Source organism: Protopterus annectens, chromosome 16.part0 (assembly GCF_019279795.1).
Source record: "Protopterus annectens isolate FY-2018-M chromosome 16.part0, PAN1.0, whole genome shotgun sequence".
NCBI classification, from domain to species: Eukaryota; Metazoa; Chordata; order Ceratodontiformes; family Protopteridae; genus Protopterus; species Protopterus annectens.
The window spans coordinates 7,224,489-7,243,648 of record NC_056750.1 but is presented as its reverse complement, the minus strand read 5'-3'; the positions used below and the strand labels follow the sequence as shown (position 1 = coordinate 7,243,648).

Sequence of the window (19,160 nt, the reverse complement as noted above, 5' to 3'; positions counted from 1 at the left end):
TAATTTTTGACCTACTTCTGTCCATGATATAGGCTATATAAAATACAGTCTATATATCAGTGCTGTCTTGGTGAGATTTTGTGAAAAAAGGGTCCACTTCATGAAGGTACTCACCAAGACTTGAAAATGAATTCAGTTTCAGCAATACTACTCTCCTTTGAATTCTCTCTCCATTCAGACAGTAATGGTACTGTATGTTCTTGCTAAAGTGTCCTCATGTCATTATTCCTAATGCCCTCTCCTCCCTGTGCTTTGTTTGGATCCAGTTTGTGCAGTTCGTTTTCAATATAATTTGATTTCAGTATCTGAGGTTACCTGATCTTGACAAATGCATGCCATCCTGTCTGAGCAAATGTGTGCCCAAAACTAGGCTTGAATGCTCTACACATTTCCTTTTTTTAAAACAGGACATTTTTCCATATACTATTTAAGAGAGCGGTAAGTTCCCTACTAACAGAGAGTCCTTGCGGATGAGATCATTTGTACCAACATGAATACAAACAGATCCTTACTTCCTTACATTAAGGTGTTCCACGGCTTGTCTCACATCTTCTATATTTGCTCCTGTCAAGCATAAATCTATTAAATGTTCATTATCTTCTCTGCAAATATAAGTATCAGTTCCTCTAATAACTGAATCTCCAATTACAAGAATATCTTTTCTGACCAGATTTTAAGAATCTTCAACTTCTAATACAATAATATCTATTCTACCAATTGTTGCAAAGGAATGATCTTCATCACCATTAGTCTTGTTAATTCCAATGTTTCATTGCATATTAAATTCTCATCCAGCTGGCATTGTAAATCCACAGCTTGAGCCATGTAGTCAACATCTGTCTTTCTCTTATTTTTTCTTACAGTAATGGTCTTCAATCTTTCCAAGTTCAATTCTGATTTCTTCCTTTTCACCTGCCCTTTGCCTCTTTTTTCTACCTTCTTTTTTGGTAAAATGATGCTTTTTTCTGTAGACTGATGGTTTTCTGACAGAAACATGTTATCACTCCCTGTAATCTGTGTATTACATAATAAAGCAGTCTCCTTTTTACTACGTATTCCCTTTACTTTATAGACATTAATCAGTTTCTTTTTCTTCCTTATTTGTTGTGAACGTCTTCTTTCTTTCTTTTGTTTTTGTTTCCTTCTAAACACTTCAAATCCTCAGACTGCTGAATACTTGCATCATCTAGAATCCAAAATTTTGGGGGCATCAACTTGTTTCATAGGGGTTTAATGATCTTTACAGACAATAGACACACCCTTTCCTAAATGTGTTCTATTTGCTCTTTGCCTATCATTATTTATCTCACCAATCCAGTCATTAATATATGCAACAACAGTTCTTCAAACCATACCAATTGCACAAGTGCAATCATCATCAGTAAATCTTCGTAGATTTACTTTTAATAATAAAGCAAATGATCCAACCTTTGATATGAGGAACACAGATCACCAGTGTTATCAGGTGTTACCTTTAAATATGCATAGCATTTTTATTACATTGTACAAGATAAATCCACAAATGAATAGTGAAGCTAGCAACCACAGTGGACACAATCCAATAATTCAAGACACTTTTTATTGATTTAGCGCTTTTGTCAAGGTGAAAGACTTCATCAGAATAGCCATATTTGCTAAAATACATCTTTAAATAACCCACCCTCAACTCACATTGGTTAAAAGAAAAAACATCACTTCCTCCAAAAAATAATAAACATCACTTCCTCCAAAAAATTATTTTTTGGAGGAAGTGATGCTTTTCTTTTAACCAATGTAAGTTGGGGGTGGGTTATTTAAAGATGTGTTTAGCAAACATGGCTATTCTGATGAAGTCTTTCACCTTGAGGAAAGCGCTAAATCAATAAAAAGTGTCTTGGATTATTGGATTGTGTCCTCTGTGGTTCCCAACTTCACTATTCATCTGTGGATTTATTTAGTTTTGGTTGTTCTGTTTTTGACACTACAAGATATTTGTGCTTTAGCAAATCATTAATTGCATACTGATTTAAAGAATCTATATTCAGCTTCAAACAAAATATAATAAAAGGAGAATAATCAAAATCAGTAACCAGAGAATTCAGAGAACTTAAATCAACTTCTATGACAAAAATTAAACAACTAAATACTAAAGTACAGTAAAATTGTTCTGACTGTTAGATAAGCTCTGGATTGTCCTCTGCAGTCTGTGAATTTATAGCTGACTAGGCCCCTTTGGATGGCTAGCCCTACCCTGTCTAAACTCTATCCTTTTCTAACACCCAACAGTGAAAATTAAAGATAAAACAACAAAATATAAATCAAAGGAAATCTTCTTGTCTACAAGCTATCCCTTCCTTCCTGAGAAGCAGTGATAAAAATAAAATATAAATTCAAGATAAAATGTCTCTTGTCAGTCAGTTCAACAGTAAATTACAAACCAAGCTAGGATTGTTTAGATAAGCTGTCGTTGATATGAGCATATGACAAACCATCTCTAGGTAGCTCACACAAATATTTCAAAACCAGAGGAGTTTAAACCATTTTGGGACATCTATTATTACCTAAGCACTACATAGAAAACCTCTTCCACTTGTAAAAGTAAGATTTTCTAGTTGCAGATTTTCTTACCTCTTTAAATAACTGCTGTACATCCTCGTGGAGCAAGTACTGAAAAGGCATCAAAATAGAATCATCCAGGCTGTTAGTTGCAATTGCTCTAAGGTTGGGTGTGCCATTCACCCATGGTTCTGTGTGAGCAGATCTAGTCTGTGAGAATGATTTTGGTAATTGTCCTTGGCCAATTCCATTTAAAGTGAGAACTAACTCTGCCTGGGCTAAAACATGTCTACCACAATGATCTTTGGAAATTCTGTCTGAATCTTTGGAAGTACTTTAGGAATCATTGGAAAGAATAGAAATGCATACAAAAACATTCCTGACCATGATTGTGTGTCTGTCTTCCAAGCATGGCTGCAAGGTTGATTTAAACAGAGTTTTTTCAGTTGTCCTAAAAGAAGTGAACAGACCTGGTGTTCCCCACATCTGGACCAAGCCCTGGAAAACCTCTACATGGTGCTTCCACTCATGAGGGTCTGTTCAGGATTTTCTTAGTCTGTTTGCCACTGTGTTTTGCTCTGGCAGATTTTATGAGGCAGAATGCTGTAAAGCCAGCTCCCAGGCCATCACTGCCAACCAGCACAGACAGTAAGACCTTGCACCCCCTTATTTTTTCAGCACCACATCAAGGTAGTGTTGTCTGTGACCACTAGAAGAACTTTTAAGACATAAATCACTGCTAACATCGCGTTTATGTTCATGTGTTTTGGCATGTCCGGTGGACCCCAGAAGCTAGTAACTGAACTCCCATGGAAACTGCTCCTCATGCAAAATCTGAACAGTCCATCTAGATAGACTGAAATGAGTCCTGTATTCAAAGACAGTTGATCCCTCCACCACCACATTCCTGTTTCACAAATCCTAGTACAAGTAAAGTCAAAGTTAAAAGTCAAAAGTAACTTTATTGTCATTCAGACCATACACAAAAGCACACAGCTGAACAAAATTACATTTCTCCAAGCTCATGTACAAACAGAAACACAGAAACAAAAATACATACATACAACAGTGACTGAGCCAACCAAAGGCACAGAATGCATAGAAGCTTTATCAACCATGCACAATTTCATGGACTACAGCAACCCAGTCCATCCACACTGCCACCATCTCCTTCTTCAACACCAGTAACATCAAGTCCCAGTTCAGTCCTTTCTGACACTATAGACCTAGAACCAATTCTAAACAACAACTGGCAGACAAAGTCAGGCTTTTTGCTACCTGCATTCTGTGCAACCACCACTACCTGAAGGCTTGAACAGCCATAACCAGTTCAACAATCCTCCCACAATCTTCACCATCCACACCGTCACCAGTTCTATCTCTAACATCATCATCAGCGTCCCAAATCCAGTCCTGTTCTCTCTGACTCATAAAAAATTCAATCCAGTTATTTTAATTGAACCTGGCACACACAAATCTGGTTTCTGCCCTTCACATTCAATTCAAACTCGCCAATGAAGGCCCAAACTTCCACGATCAGGTTAATGATCCTTAAACAAACCACAAACTCAACAAGACACCATGGATATCACGGCTGCAGTCAACCACACACTCAACCAAGTCAAGAATGAACCATTCAATGGACTACAGATTGACAATTCACAAAATTTTAACATAAAAACACAAAATGCACCTTGGGAGCCAGAGAGGCAGCTGCCACACAAGGCACGGTCATCTTCAACAATGAATCCCTTGAATTTCCTGTACCTGAAAATTCAAGGGATGATGTCTCTGTTAACTAACACATGTGTTTGTTACTCTCTATTTCATTATGAAAGTGCTGGATAGTCGCTATGAATTTTATTTGCTAAGACCTGTATTACATTTAACTGCTTTCTTACTGATTTATTTCATGGTATAAGTGCTGGACAGTCGCCCAGAGACCATACTTGTGTAGGACCTTGTATTTACTGCTATTTAACTGCCTTTATTATTTGAAATACATAGCAGCTGCAATTCTCTGCATTAGAGGGCAGTACATTAGCGAATTGTCCAACTTTAAAGTTTATATGCTACCACAGCAAGCTACTGTTGTTTGTTTAAAGCCTGTACAGAGCTGGGATCATCCTATTAAGGCTATCTATGTGTCACTAGGAACTTTATAACATATTATAACACTAGCAATGTGTATAATACCTTAAAGTTAAAATGCAAAAAAATAATAAGCTACTGTCTATCTTTGCTATTACAAACATTTTTACACTGTTGCTAGCTAATGAAAAAATGCAAAAAATAACAAGCTACTGTCTATCTTTGCTATTACAAACATTTTTACACTGTGTTGCTAGCTAATGAAAAAATGCAAAAAATAACAAGCTACTGTCTATCTTTGCTATTACAAACATTTTTACACTGTGTTGGTAGCTAATGAAATGAGACCACTCTCGAAGGCTCCTAATTGCTTGAACTGCTATTGTTCATTTAAGTGTTTTCTGGCTGAAGCTCCTCTACTAGTACACACTCTAACTGTATATATCTATTAGCAGGTATTAGACCCCTTATCCTGAAAGGCTTGCAACAATAAAAGGACATCTCCCTGCCTGAAAACTTAACTGGATCCTCTCTTGCTTAGTCCCTCAGCACTGAGAAAAGAATCAGCTAAGGTTAAAATCATAATTAAAATGTCTGTTTGAACTGTACTACATAGCCGGACTGGGCCTAAAGTATTAATAGCTCCCTCCCAATCAATATCTTAGAAAACCTCTGTTACCTAATTTGGCTTACTAAGTAACTAATCTTGAAATATACCTGATACCCTAACTACAGTCTTATCCTTTCTAACAATTAAACCACAGAAAGAACACCAAACGAATAAAAAAATAAATAAAAGAGCTGCACCAGAATCCAATAAAGTAGATTTATTCAGCGCTTTCGTTTTTCATTGAAACATCTTCAGAATACACCTTTCTAACAATTAAAGAGTACCTCAGTGGAAAACCTGCTCAAGAATGCTTAATACTAAGTGTTTCACCAGTGCATAAAAGTGAAATTTACTGTCATAACCATAAAACTATAAAACACAGAAACATGACTCTGTTGACCAAATTGTTATAAAAAGAAGAACTTAATATAAAGTAAGAAAAATAACCTACTTTTAGCTTCAGTGCACTCACGCAGTATACACAGACCCTTACTACCGCATGGTCTGGTTCAGTACTGCACAGCTAAGGTTAATATCATAGTTAAAATGTCTGTTAGAACTGTACTACATAGCCGGACTGGGTCTAAAGCACTAATTGCTCCCTCCCAATCAATATCTTATAAAATCTTTATTACCTAATTTGGCTTACTAAGTAACTAATCTTGAAGTACACCTGATACCCTAACTACAGTCCTGTCCTTTCCAACCATTAAAGAGTACTTCAGTGGAAAACCTGCTGAAGAATGCTTAATGCTTTACTTGTGGGCTTTTGAACGGTAAGTGTTTTACAAGTGAATAAAAGTGAAATTTACTCTCAAAACTATAAAACTATAAAACTATAAAATGCAAAAATGAGACTCTGTAGACCAAATTGTTATAAAATGATGGAGAAGAACCTAATAAAAAGTAAGAAAAAGAGCTTACTTTTAGCTCCAGTGCACTCACGCAGTATACACAGACCCTTACTACCTCATAGTCTGGTTCAGCTCCGCTGTGCTCGGGATTGCTCCGCACCCCACCCTGCCCCTAATTTCCACCCGCCCCCAGTGGTGCTAAATATATAATGCTAAAACCACTCCCCCTCTTTCTAGAACCAATCAGCAAAACCAAGTCATCAATATGCTCTCCAGTACTTAACCCCTCAATCCTATCTTAAAAAGTTTAAACTGGAGACAAGTCAACCTTAATAATCCCACTGTTACTTGCAATGAGACCAATTAAAATACTACCACTATATTCCCTGCAACCCTTTCTGCTCATCCCATATCTTCTTACTACCTATGAATATAATAAATACCCAGGTTTCCACTACCCAAAAGGCCAAACCTCCACTTTTATAGCTCCACATAAGCTTGATCACTCACTACACCCCCTCCCATATAACTCCTTACTTACTAGGTATCAGCATCCCATTAGAACAAGATATATCGACCCTAAAACCAAAAGATACCAAAGTCTATTAATTAAAATCTGGAAGCTCACAATCAAATTACAATGCAACCTGACAATGGATGGAGATATCCACCCAAATCCTGGCCCATACTCATCCACTGGCTCTAGGCCCTTTACTAACTGTCCCACTATTACATAAATCTTAGACAACCCCCCCAAACTCATTCTTGATCAGTCACCTAAATATCAGAAGTGCAAATAAAAAGATTCAACACCAACATGCACTCTTAGATGCTCTTTCCTCAGACATACTATGTCTTACTGAAACCTGGCTAAAACCTTCTGCTTCGGATAATGAAGTTATACCACCAGGCTATAACATCCTAGGGCTTTATAGAACCAATAGGAAGGGAGGTGGGGTAGCTGTTCTGTACAAATCCATGCTTAAAGTGTCCAATAATGCCCTGCAAACATCCCAATTTAGCAATGCTGAAATTCTTATCACTAAGCTCTACATTAATAAGAACAAATGTATAAATTGCATCTGTGTTTATCTTCCCCCAGGTAATAACATAAATACCCTTGAAGATATCCTACATTGGTTATCCAGCAACTACCCCCAAGAAACCATTGTACTTGGGGACTTCAACATAGACTGTAACATGTGTTCCGCAGAACCCCCCACTCACCACATAAACCTTTATGGATTTTCACAGGTTGTATCCTCCCCCACTAGGATCAGTAAACCCAACTATAAAGTAAGCATTTTGGATTGGATTCTTGTTAACACCCATCCCCACAAATAAAAGAGTGGGACCCTGCCTGATGATATAAGTGATCACCTGCTCAGCTATTTAATCAGGCAACAAGCTGATATCCACAACCAGTCCATTTTTAAAACAATAAGGAACAATAAGAATTTCAACTGCATGAATTTCCAAAATGAACTCAAATCTTGCAATTGGGCAGTGCTGAAACAATTATCACTTGAAGAAGCAGTAAATTACTTTAATACCAAATTCCTATCCATCCTTGACACCCATGCACCAGCACGGGCTATTAAAACCAAAAACAAAAGTTGCTCCTTGGCTCTCAAAATAAACCAGACAAAAAATGTTACTTAGAAATAGGGCTTGGGCACTCTGCGGACCACAAAAAAACCCTGAGATCAACTTAGATATAGACAGCTAAGAAATGAAACAAAAAATCCACTACATTAGACAATAAAAACTATTACTGTCATCAACAAGAAAAACACCATAACAAGCCACAAAAGTTTTGGGTAGGTATAAATAAACTCTTTATTCCTGGACAATCCTCTACTCCTACCCCCTTGGATACTAACCAAAACCCCTAGATGAAACTGCCAATCCTTTAACAGCTTCTTTACAACAACCATCCAGAACCTAGCTAACCAATTATCCCCCAGATGCTCAAATTCTCCGACCACTACACCCAGCTGCCAACTCTTTTTTAACTTCAAACCAATTTGCACATCTTTTTTCAGAAAACTACTTAAAAAACTAAAGCCTACCACCCTGTCAGTTGATCTCCTCCCTGCAGAATATCTACAAAAAGCTGCAGATGTCATAGCATACCCCATTACTATCCTGATCAATAGAACTATATCTGAAACATCCATCCCCTCCATCTGGAAGATATCCCATGTCATCCCACTCCATAAGGGGGGGGCAGCTCTACTGAACTGTCAAACTATAGACCCATAGCTATTCTGTCACCCTTGGCTAAAATTATGGAAAAATGCATCCATAATCAACTCCTAAACTATCTTATCCATAATAATCTCCTAGCCAACACCCAACATGGCTTTAGACCATTACGCAATACAATCTCATCCCTCCTCTCCTTCTCTAACATCATTAACCAACACCGAAACAATAAGAAACTTTCCTCAGCTATCTTTCTCGATCTTTTGAAAGCCTTCGATGTGGTAAACCACCAAATACTCATAAACACTTTGAAATACATTTCCCTAGAGGACTAGGCCATTCAATGGTTTCAATCATATCTCAGTGGTAGACAACAGGCTGTCCTATGGCAGAGCAAACTATCTACCTTTTTACCCATCACCCTCTGAGTACCCCAAGGCTCCATATTAGGTCAAATATTATTTTCCATTTTCATTAATGATTTATATAAGGTCATCCCAAATGCAACATGCATTCAATATGAGGATGACTCCACTTTAATATGCTCAGACACTTCACCTACAGAGTTGCAGATTCTATCCTAAAGTACTTTTAACACAGTTTAAAATTGGATCCTTAACCATCATCTCATGTTAAATCCTAAGAAAACCAAACTGCTGCTTTTCTCCCTCACTCACAGGTCTTCCCCTACAACCTTCACATTAAAATCCAACAAAGGCAACACTATTTCACCAGATTCCTCAACCAAACTCTTAGGAGTTATAGTAGATAATAACCTTAAGTTTGATCTGCATATCAGTGAAACTATTAAAACAGTTAAAAAACTTGGCTCGCTATACAGGATCAAGCCCTTCCTAACGCCATTAGCCAGAACTGTAATTGCTCATATACATCCACTCTCCACCCTCCTCTATGCTTCCCCTCTATTTACAAACCTCAGCAAAACTGACCTTAATAAACTTTCTAGCTGCCATAATCACACTGCTAGATTTGCTACCGATGCAGCCTACAGAACTCATCAGTGACTTAACCCAAATCTACTAGGATGGGTTGAACTGCCTAACCTACTTCAGGTTAACCAACTAATAGTTTCACACAAGATGCTGTACCAACCAGATAATATACCCGCACTTAAAAACCTCATCACCCCCTACAGTAACCTTAGCGCACTTCGTTCATCTGAAAGACTACTAGTTCAAACTCGCAAATCCAACAACACAGCCAGAGAATCTCGATTTGCTAACTCTGTTGGCAAAACTTGGAATTCTCTTCCTGCTAATCTTACATTTGAACTCTCTCCATCTCAATTCAAGAAAAGTCTGATTCAGTATTTTAAAAAATGATGGCTATATTCTTGTCCTAATCCAAACTAACTCTATCACTCGTGCTCATAGAGGACTTTATTGTTTCTTAACTTCTAAATCCAATGATCTCCTTGGATCTATTACCATGTTAGTCTACTAGGCATTTAATACCATATCATGCTTTAAAAACTGTCTATAATTTCTCATCTGTGTAAAAATGTATTAATTTGTTTGTGTGCATCTGTTTGTTGTGTTTGTTTACATCTGTGTAAAAATGCTTGTATTTGTGTTCATTTATGTTTAAACTGTAAAAATGTAACAGTTTGTTGAATGTGTTTTCCGGAGCTTTTCTCCCTGGGTCTCCACTGAAAATGGACATGTATCCAGTCGGACTATCCTGGTAAACAAATGTAAAATAAAATAAAATAAATAAAATAATGGTGCTGGGTCCAACAATTCCTCAACTACCACTGACTTTTTCTCATGTGCAATCTGGCTAGTTATATCACAAGGATCACTGGTGCCATGGGGACTAGAATTTTGAGGAATTCTCTTGCTGAGGCCATGTATAAAAGAGAGAAATTCTAGAAAATGCCTTGATAAGTCAGAACTATATTTTCTGTCAGGATGCCCATCCTTTTTACTGTATCTATCTAACACCCCAGGAAAACCATTGTTCAGAGGGTCTGAGGAAGGAGTTTTGAAGGTTCAGTTTGAAGCCCAGGTGGGAAAGGAGGGATGCTACTTTGTCTAAGTACCTGGATACAGAATTTGCACAAATCAGCAAGTCGCCTTAATAATAAAAACTGTGGATGCCTACGGTTCTGCAAAAGGCAACCACTGGGGCCAGACACTTGTAAACACTCAAGGTGTAGTGGATAGCTCAAAATGTAATGCAAAAAAAATGATAATGTAAGCCAGACACAGCAAATCTCAAAACTTTTCAGAAATTGTAAGCAATAGGAATATGATGTTAAATGTCCTTGAAATCTACAGTCACCATGAAATAGTGGCCTGAAAGCAATGATAGGACCGATTGTTGGGTGATCATTTTGTATTTCATAATATTCACACAGGTGTTTAGAAAGAACAAATCTAGGACAGATCTCCAGGTGTACTCCTTTTTTGGCACCAAAAATATGCTAGAGTAAAATCCTTTGCCTTTGTATATCACAGGTATTGGGTCTATGACCTCTGATTCTTCCATATGATGGAGCAATGGAGGAAACAGCTCTGTCTGGTCTGGTGGGTGTGGGGGAATTCTCCTGAAAGGGGGAGGGTTTCCTATCCACTGCTAAGTGTATCTTCTACGATTTATTCTCAGAACCCATTTGTCTAACACTATTTACAAACAGGCTACAAGGGTTGGGAGAGAGAGAGAGAGAGAGCATGGATGAATGGGGAAGAGAAGAAAGGGCAGGAGGGAGAGCAGGGGGTACTCTGTGACTCGGCATTTGCAGGGACATAGCTATTCCTTTGCAGGGAGTCGATCATTTTTTTGAAAGGGACCCCTCATTTGATTTCGAAAAATTATCTTCCTCCAAAGGTAGCCATAGCTCCCTTTATTATGCAACATGTTAACAGAGTATTTGCTTGTTAACAGCTCTCTTTATAGGAATTTTTCTAATACAAAAAATACATTGACCATGAAAAACTTTATATACAGCAGTACTACTTTCAGTGACACATCAGAGATTGACAACAATTATACTGTAAACTATAATATATATAGCTATAGCTATGTAAAGAGAAAAACAGCAAAACAGAAAGAAAGAAGGAGATGAATGTATATGTATGTATATATAAATAAGTGTGTCAAAATGCTGACAAAATAACTGAAAAATATCAATGTCAGACTGAGCATGGTGGGGGACATAACCTCGGAGCATATAAATAGCAAAATCATATTTTCTTTTCAGGGGGCAAATCCCCCAAATGATATATATATATATATATATATATATATATATATATATATATATATATATAGAGAGAGAGAGAGAGAGTTTTTGCAGGAGGGCAAGTCCTTCTGCTCACATCAGTGTGGAGTGTTATGGCCAACACACTCCAGTATTTTAATATTCACACACAGATTGTATAAACTCAGGGACAGAGACAACAATAGTATTACTAGAACCATATTAATGAACTGCCCCTGATAGTGTCTGATCATGAAAGAAAATATTGAAGTACAAGTGTGGAGTATACAGCAGGCTTGCCTCCTGCAAAATATATCCCTTCTCCGTCTTTCAGCTTTTCATGTCTCTTCCTAGTACAGCTCAAAGCACTCAACATGCAATATTGCATCAGACTACAGTGAAAATGGTACTGCATTAGCAGAATTTCGATTTCCTACTCAGTGTCCTGTGACATATACACACAAGCACACAGTTATAAACAGCGCAGTGGTGCAGTTATAGCATTGTCGCCTCACAGCAAGAGGTTCTCTGGTTCGATTCTCGGCTGGGGTGCCTTCTGTGTGGTGTCTGCTTGTCCTCCCTGCGTTTGTGTGGGTTTCCTCTGGGTGCTCCGGTTTCCTCCCACATTAGAAAAACATGCATCTGGAGCATTTCTCCCCAAGCCTCCACTGAAAATTGGCTTTGAACCAAGTCGGACTTTCCCAGTTAACAAGTGTTAAATAAAATAAATAAATATAAGTATACAGGCATGTGTGCAATGGAGTGTTTCCTAGAAGTAACAGTACATATAGCACTCACATGCTGTGCATTTCCTTTTTATTTCTTCTTTCATAGAATCATTGGAGGTTACTAGGCTAATGGCCCTGGGGCCCTTACAAGCCTAGCCAAGAGTTTATCCCCAAAAATGGAACCTCAGTCAGCACCTATCACCCCTGTCAATGAGGGACAAAGGTGGAACCCCTGGGACAAATTTGTGGTTTCCCATCCACTCATCAAGGTTGCGTTTGAAGAGAGTCAGTAAGGTACTCTGTTTGACATGCATGGTAAGTCTATTCCAGAGACAGGGTAGCCTCTGTGAGACAAACCTGTCTCTCCAGCAGGTTTTGTTGATGTTGCATATTAGATTTAGGCCTATTGAGCAGGTAATACACAAGGAGTTAGACTTACAGATATGGAGCATCTCTAGTAGGGCAGGGTTTGATATTGCCTTGTAGGCGAGACACAGATCACTTCTGAGCAATCTGCATGATACCATGTACAGTGATAGTGATTTAAGCCTGCCCACAAAGGATAAGTGTTGGAGGTCATGGATTCTCTTTGTGAGGTATTTCTGTGGCCTTTCCAGTTGGTGCAGGTGTTTGAAGAGATAAATACCAAATGGGGCATTATATTCAATTACAGGTCTAATAAGGGAGGATTACAGAGAGGTAATGACCTCCTTTTTTTCTGGATGCAATCCCTTTACTTATGAGATGAACCAAGTAAAAGGCTTTTCTGATCACTGCCGCCACATGATGGTCAAATGTGAGATTGCTGTCAACCCGAGTACCCAGGTCTCTCACCACAGGTTGTGTGCTTAGGGGGTTGTTGTTGATGTGGTAATCAGTAGGGGCAGTGTTTTTGCTGAATGGTACAATAATACATCTTTTTGCATTTAACTTAAGGCCACAACTTTGGCACCAGTTATTTGTAGCTGTGAGACCCTCTTGTAGTATGTTAACATCAATTGGGGAGTCAGTGACAGCACCCAACATACAGTCATCCTCATAGCACATGATAATCTACCAAACTATAACAGCAATGGGCTACCGAAAATCTGTTTCTTTCTAGAACATTTTTAGGTGCTGCAGTCTTCACCAACATTAGGGGTAGTCTGCTTCAGTACACAATTGAAATACAATGTGAGGAAGAAAAATTTGTGATGGGGCAAAGAAAGTGCAAGATATGTAAACAATGAAAGGAATAAAAGCATAATTAATAATTAAGCATTAAAATGGCACACTGATTTTCTGTGGCAGCCTTCAACATTTACAGCTAGGATTTAGGTGGTTAGAGAGAGGGCTCAAGACTAGGATACAAGTCTAAGAAATGTGGCAGAGTCAGATCTGAGGAGCGGATCTGTAACCCAATAGTGAGGAAGAACGAAAAGAACAACATCGGATCACACTGTCAACTAGATTTAGAAATGAAATGCATTACTGGCTACATGCAGAATTAAAATGACAATATCGTACAATAATCTTAAAGTGGCAATACTGATAGTACATATTCACAATATATACAAGCACTGTAGCAGCCATATTTTACTTATCATCACAGAAATGTACCTTTCCCAAGATCTCAAGATAAGAACTGCAATAAAGATTCGACCAAGCTAAAGTCTTCACTGTGTAATACCTTAAACCTCCTGGTTTGAAGACCCATGGGATATATGCAAATGAACCCCTAAGGATAGTCCAGTGTTTTAGCTGGGTCTATATTAAAACAACGAAAATCCATTACATCGAATACCAAAACAGTGACATGTATTACTCGAACCGTGAAAATACTGAACGCACTAAACCACAAAATTTAAAATATCGAATGTTCATAGTTGGCCAAGGGTGCAGCGGTAGCATTGTTGCCTCACAGCAAGAAGTTCTCCTGCTCGATTCTTGGCTGGAGTGCCTTCTGTGTGGAGTCTGCATGTCCTCCCTGTGGTCGAGTGACATTCGAAAGACATGCGTGAATGGGCGTGCCTTCGCTGAAGGTTGGGCATCGGGCTGGCAACTCAGCACCATAAAAATCTACTGCCAATCATTAGCAGACCGGAGTTCCGCTGTGGCGACTCCTAACCAGGAAAAGCCGAAAAGACAAACAACAACATAGTCAGCCAACCCCACCACCCGCTACATGCTACCTACCCAAACAAAATAAATAAATCACATACATGCACTAACCAAACCCTACTCCTAACCCTAAAGTAAAGCACCAAAACTCAACTTCTAACCCTACACTGAACCCCACATACACAACTATCTATGCACTACCCTTAACGCCTCTCTAACCCTAAGGGTCATAATTACCGTACACTTCCCCTACGGAGATATACCCAAACAAAATAAATAATACACATAAATACATTTAACAAAACCATACTTCTAACACTACACTAAATCTTACACACATTACCTATCTATACACTTACCTTAACCCGCACTCTAACCCTAAGGTCCGTAACTATCGCACACTTACCTTACTTACCAAAACACTTCGACATTTCAAATTTCGTGGTTTTGGACATTCAACGATTACATATTTCGTGCAATACGTGTCAAGGATTTCGTATTCGCGTAAACGGAGTTTCGACAATCTAATATAAACCCTTTTAGCTACATGGCTTCTGAATGCTCCTGACTTTACATTTTAAATCTTTATGAGTACATTCAGGCCAATAAATTCAAACCCTACTAGCTGTAGACATGCTATGTTTTGGACTTTTTGTGACCTCTTTGGTACAGTATAAGTGGATTGTTTGGCTATATTTTAGAAATATGGGCATAATTTGTAAGTCTTAAATGGTATTTCTAATATGAGCTACACAACGTATAAATACTACAAATATTACTACTAGTAATGTTAAACATTGGGCTATACTATCAGTTCCCAGCTCAATAAAGCTTGCACCAGTATAATTACATGATTCAACAATCAGACTGAATTTCTGGTAGATAGAGTGAACTTTTCTTACCTCTGCATCTGCAAGTACTGTATCATTGGTTAGCCAAAGAATGCTGTTTATAATTCCTTTAAAATGGCTAAAAGTAAAATAAAGCATTAGTACAAATGTAGTTACAGTAAACAGTGTACCAAAACCAGAATAAGCAATACTGTTAAAGGCATTCTAAACTAAACAGATTAAGCTAATGGGTAGATAAGGCAACAAGAAACAGCAACTCAATTTTACATGCCTTGACAAAAGTTTGCAATGAAAATGGAATCAGATTTCCTTTTCCTACAAATAAAACATTTATGTTCTACAAAAATGAAGAAAGTAGAGTTGTGTAAGTTAAGCTTACTGTAACAGCAGATGTTTGAATTCCTCACTGCTGCAGTAGCCTGTAGCTATTTAGATTATATGTTGCCAAGGATATAATAGTTAACCAGTCTTCAAAACCCTCTGGCTCACCTCCACATGTGCACCCAGGCTGCTGTGTCTCAACATCCATAGGGAGAAAACAGAAGCTTAATCACCAATTTCTTTGGGACTTGCTTGTCCTCAAAAAGGGAGAGAGCCTACTCATCCAGAAATGCCAAAAAGTTAGGAAGACATACATATTATCTCAAAAAAGTCAAGTATATACAGAAAAAAGGAGATGGTGGGAGGGTGCAGTAGTGAGGAATCTGACCATTGTACCATTATGGTAGGTGCAACTTACACAGTTGTACTATGTCCATCATTCTCACTGCTACAGTAGCCTGTAGTTATTTAGGTAGATTACCATAGCTTATCCATCATGGGAGGAAGAAAGATTAGGATACAGGAGCCCTAGGAGAATGGTCCTAGGAAAGTATGTCCTGGACCTGAAGAAGGAATTCAGTCTATAATGCTTTGTAAAAGTATGTACAGAGGACCAAATAGCTACGTCTAGAATTCTTCTGGAATCTACCATTATAAAATGTCATCAAAGACCAAGGTTCTAGTAGAATATACCTTGATTATGCCTGGATATATGTGCCATGGAGGGAATAACAAAAAACAACAGCAAGGGACAATCATCTTGAAATAGTCTGTTCTGACATGGCTTGCCCTATCTTTGTCCCATCCCAGGATATAGCTATTCATCTTTCCTAAAGAACTTTTTTCTGTCAAAATAATAATTAAGGTACCTGTGTATGTACTGAATATGAGGAATACTTTCTCCTGATTTTTAGGTTCTGGATAGAAAACAAAAAACTAATGGCTTGATTTAATGTAAACTCAAACAACTTCTGGCATGAATGATGGATTTGTTCTTAAAGTAACCCTATCTCTACAGAAAACCAAATAGAATTCATCCACCATGAGAACTTGCAGCTCAGAAGTCAGATCAATAAGTAACACAGTCTTTCAAGTTATGAACCATATATCAGCCAGATGAGCTGGTTCAAAGGGAGACAAAATTAATTTTCAAGCACAAAGTTAAGATCTCAAGTAGTTGCCACCTCTTTCCAAGGTGGTCTTACATGCAACCCCCCGTTAAAGAACTGCTTGCCCAAATACAGGAATGGAAGGGAGGATCCATGCACAGACATGCTGAAATGGCTGAAAGATGAAACTTGATGAAGGAGTAAGACCAGCCAGAGGATAGCAACTCACACAGATAGTTAAGAATTAGTAATAGCCCATGACTGTGCCCTGGTTATGAGTTTGTTAACATTATGATTTTTTAGTAGTGGGTTTTCTTGCCTCCCTTGTACCTACTGCACATTCTCATGAAGAAGGTGCCTAAAAGGTATCAAAATTGAATCATCCTGGCAAACAGTTGTAGTTGTTTGAGACTGAGGTGTATTAAACTCCTGTCATGTTGTGTAAGTAGATCCAGTCTGTGAGGAAACTTGTAGTAATTGCTCTTGACCAATTCCATAAGAAGGGAGGAACCACTGTTTCCTGGGCCAGAAAGGAGTCACCACAATGATTTTGGGGAGGCCTTCTGAATGTTCAGAGTCACCCTGGATATCACTACAAAAGGTGGAAATGCATAAATGAATACTCCCAATCATGGGAATGAAAAGGCATCTGTCCTCCAGGCCTGTCTGCAAGGAGTCCTGATGCAGAATATGGTTAGTTGTCTGCTTTGAAAGGAAGTAAACCAATCTGTGATGTTCCTCACAACTGGATCAATTCCTGGAAGACCCCTCCCCATTCAGTTTCCATTCCTGAGGGTCTGTCCTGGTCATGCTCAGCTTGTATGCCACAAAATTTTACTTTGATGGAATGTAGAAAGCTTGGAGGTTTTAACAATGCTTCATGCTGACCTCCCAAGTCACCACAGTCAGACTGCACAGAGGGTAATATATGGTGCCCCCCTGTTTCTTTATGTACCACATCACTGAAGTGTTGTCTATAATCATCTGCAGAGGTTCTGAGGACCACAGATGATGAAGAGATTCTATAGCATGGAACACAGCTAGCATCTCTTTTACATTTATGTGCTTTGACCTGTCTGCTTTGTTCCAAAGTTCCTCTACTTTTACCCAATTGAAACTGTCCTCAACCAAAATGTGGAGCCTTTGTTTTCACATAATGAGCTGAGGTTGGAAGAATGAGATATATGGATTCAGGTCAATCTGTTGTCTCTATCACAGCAGCTATCCCTTCACAAAACCCAGAATCGGAATCTGAAACTCCAGTGGGTAAGAATGTTGGGTCCCCATAGTTTTTAGGAACTAGTGAATTTTTCTCATGTGTACCCAGTTAAGTGGTGTCATGAGAATCATGGATGCCACAAAGTCTAGAATCATGAAATACTCTCTGGATGAAATCTGGGACTGATTTGAGAAGTTCAGGAAAATATCCAGATACAAGTCAACTTTCTCCTGGGTTAGAAATGCCTTTTGCCGGGTAAAATCTAGAAGGCATCCTATAAACACAATCATGTGAGAAGGAATTAAGGAGGATTTTTGACTGTTGAGAAGAAGATTTTTAACCCATTTAAAGAACTCCTGGCACCATGAAAAAGACAGAAAAAATAAGTAATTTAAATAAGGAAATATGTGAATACCCTTCAGTCTGCAATGAGCTATCAGTGGAGGTAGGCATTTCGTAACTAACTTGGAGCTGTTGATAACCAAAAGAGAAATGATAACAAGACACAGACACAGAAAATCTGATGAAACCTCTGAACTCTGTGGCAATAGGGATATGATGATAAGCATCTTTTAAGTCTAGAGTTACCATGAAACCTGGAAGAGGAATGTGTGGTAGCATAACATCATGAATTGGTACCTTTACAAACATGCTGAGAAAGGATACATCGACTACTAGCCTCCAAGAAGGATCCTTCTATGAGCACTAGAAACATTCTGTAATAGAAGACTTCTCCTTGGTTTTGAGGCACTGGTTCTATGACCTGCCAAGAAAAGAATATGATGAAGAATCTTCCTGACTGGCTACTTCTCTGCATGCCCTTCCCTAACAACTGTAGTATTCTTATTCATATTGCTGTCGCTTACCCCCTGCCTCCCACCTCCATAGTCAAATTCAAAACCCTTCTGTTTGAAATTACCTCCTCAATAAAAAATCTCAAAAAGTTTATCCTTCTAGGGGACTTTAGTATGAAAAGACTTCGGACTCACACAACTGATAAGTGAACCCACCAGACCAAACCCTAACTCTTTTCATCAATAACATTTGATCTTATTATTATAAATAATCCTAACATTATTTCTAAAATTCTCATTCACCCCCTTCCTTCAGTGACCATTGTCCAATCAGCTTCAATATCTCTCACCACATAAATAAAATCCCTCCCACCTCACATTATTCCAGAACAAATCTTAATCCAATATTCTCAAACTAAAGACAATTCCAGCCTCATTAGACTGGTCTCCTGTTCTCTCTTCTACTGACCCTAACCACTGCTGCATTCTCCTCACATAAATACTAACCTCCAGGACT

The 19,160-nt window shown here is 38.4% G+C and overlaps 1 protein-coding gene across 1 annotated transcript in view; it reads right to left on the bottom strand.

Moving 5' to 3' along the window:
• Nucleotides 1-19,160, bottom strand: part of CCDC180 (coiled-coil domain containing 180) — a 2,826,277-nt gene that overhangs the window by 607,738 nt on the left and 2,199,379 nt on the right. Inside the window, exon 29 of the mRNA XM_044058396.1 lies at nucleotides 15,252-15,318. Coding sequence (XP_043914331.1) covers nucleotides 15,252-15,318 — 67 coding nt within the window. The remainder of the gene's footprint in view (nucleotides 1-15,251; nucleotides 15,319-19,160) is intronic.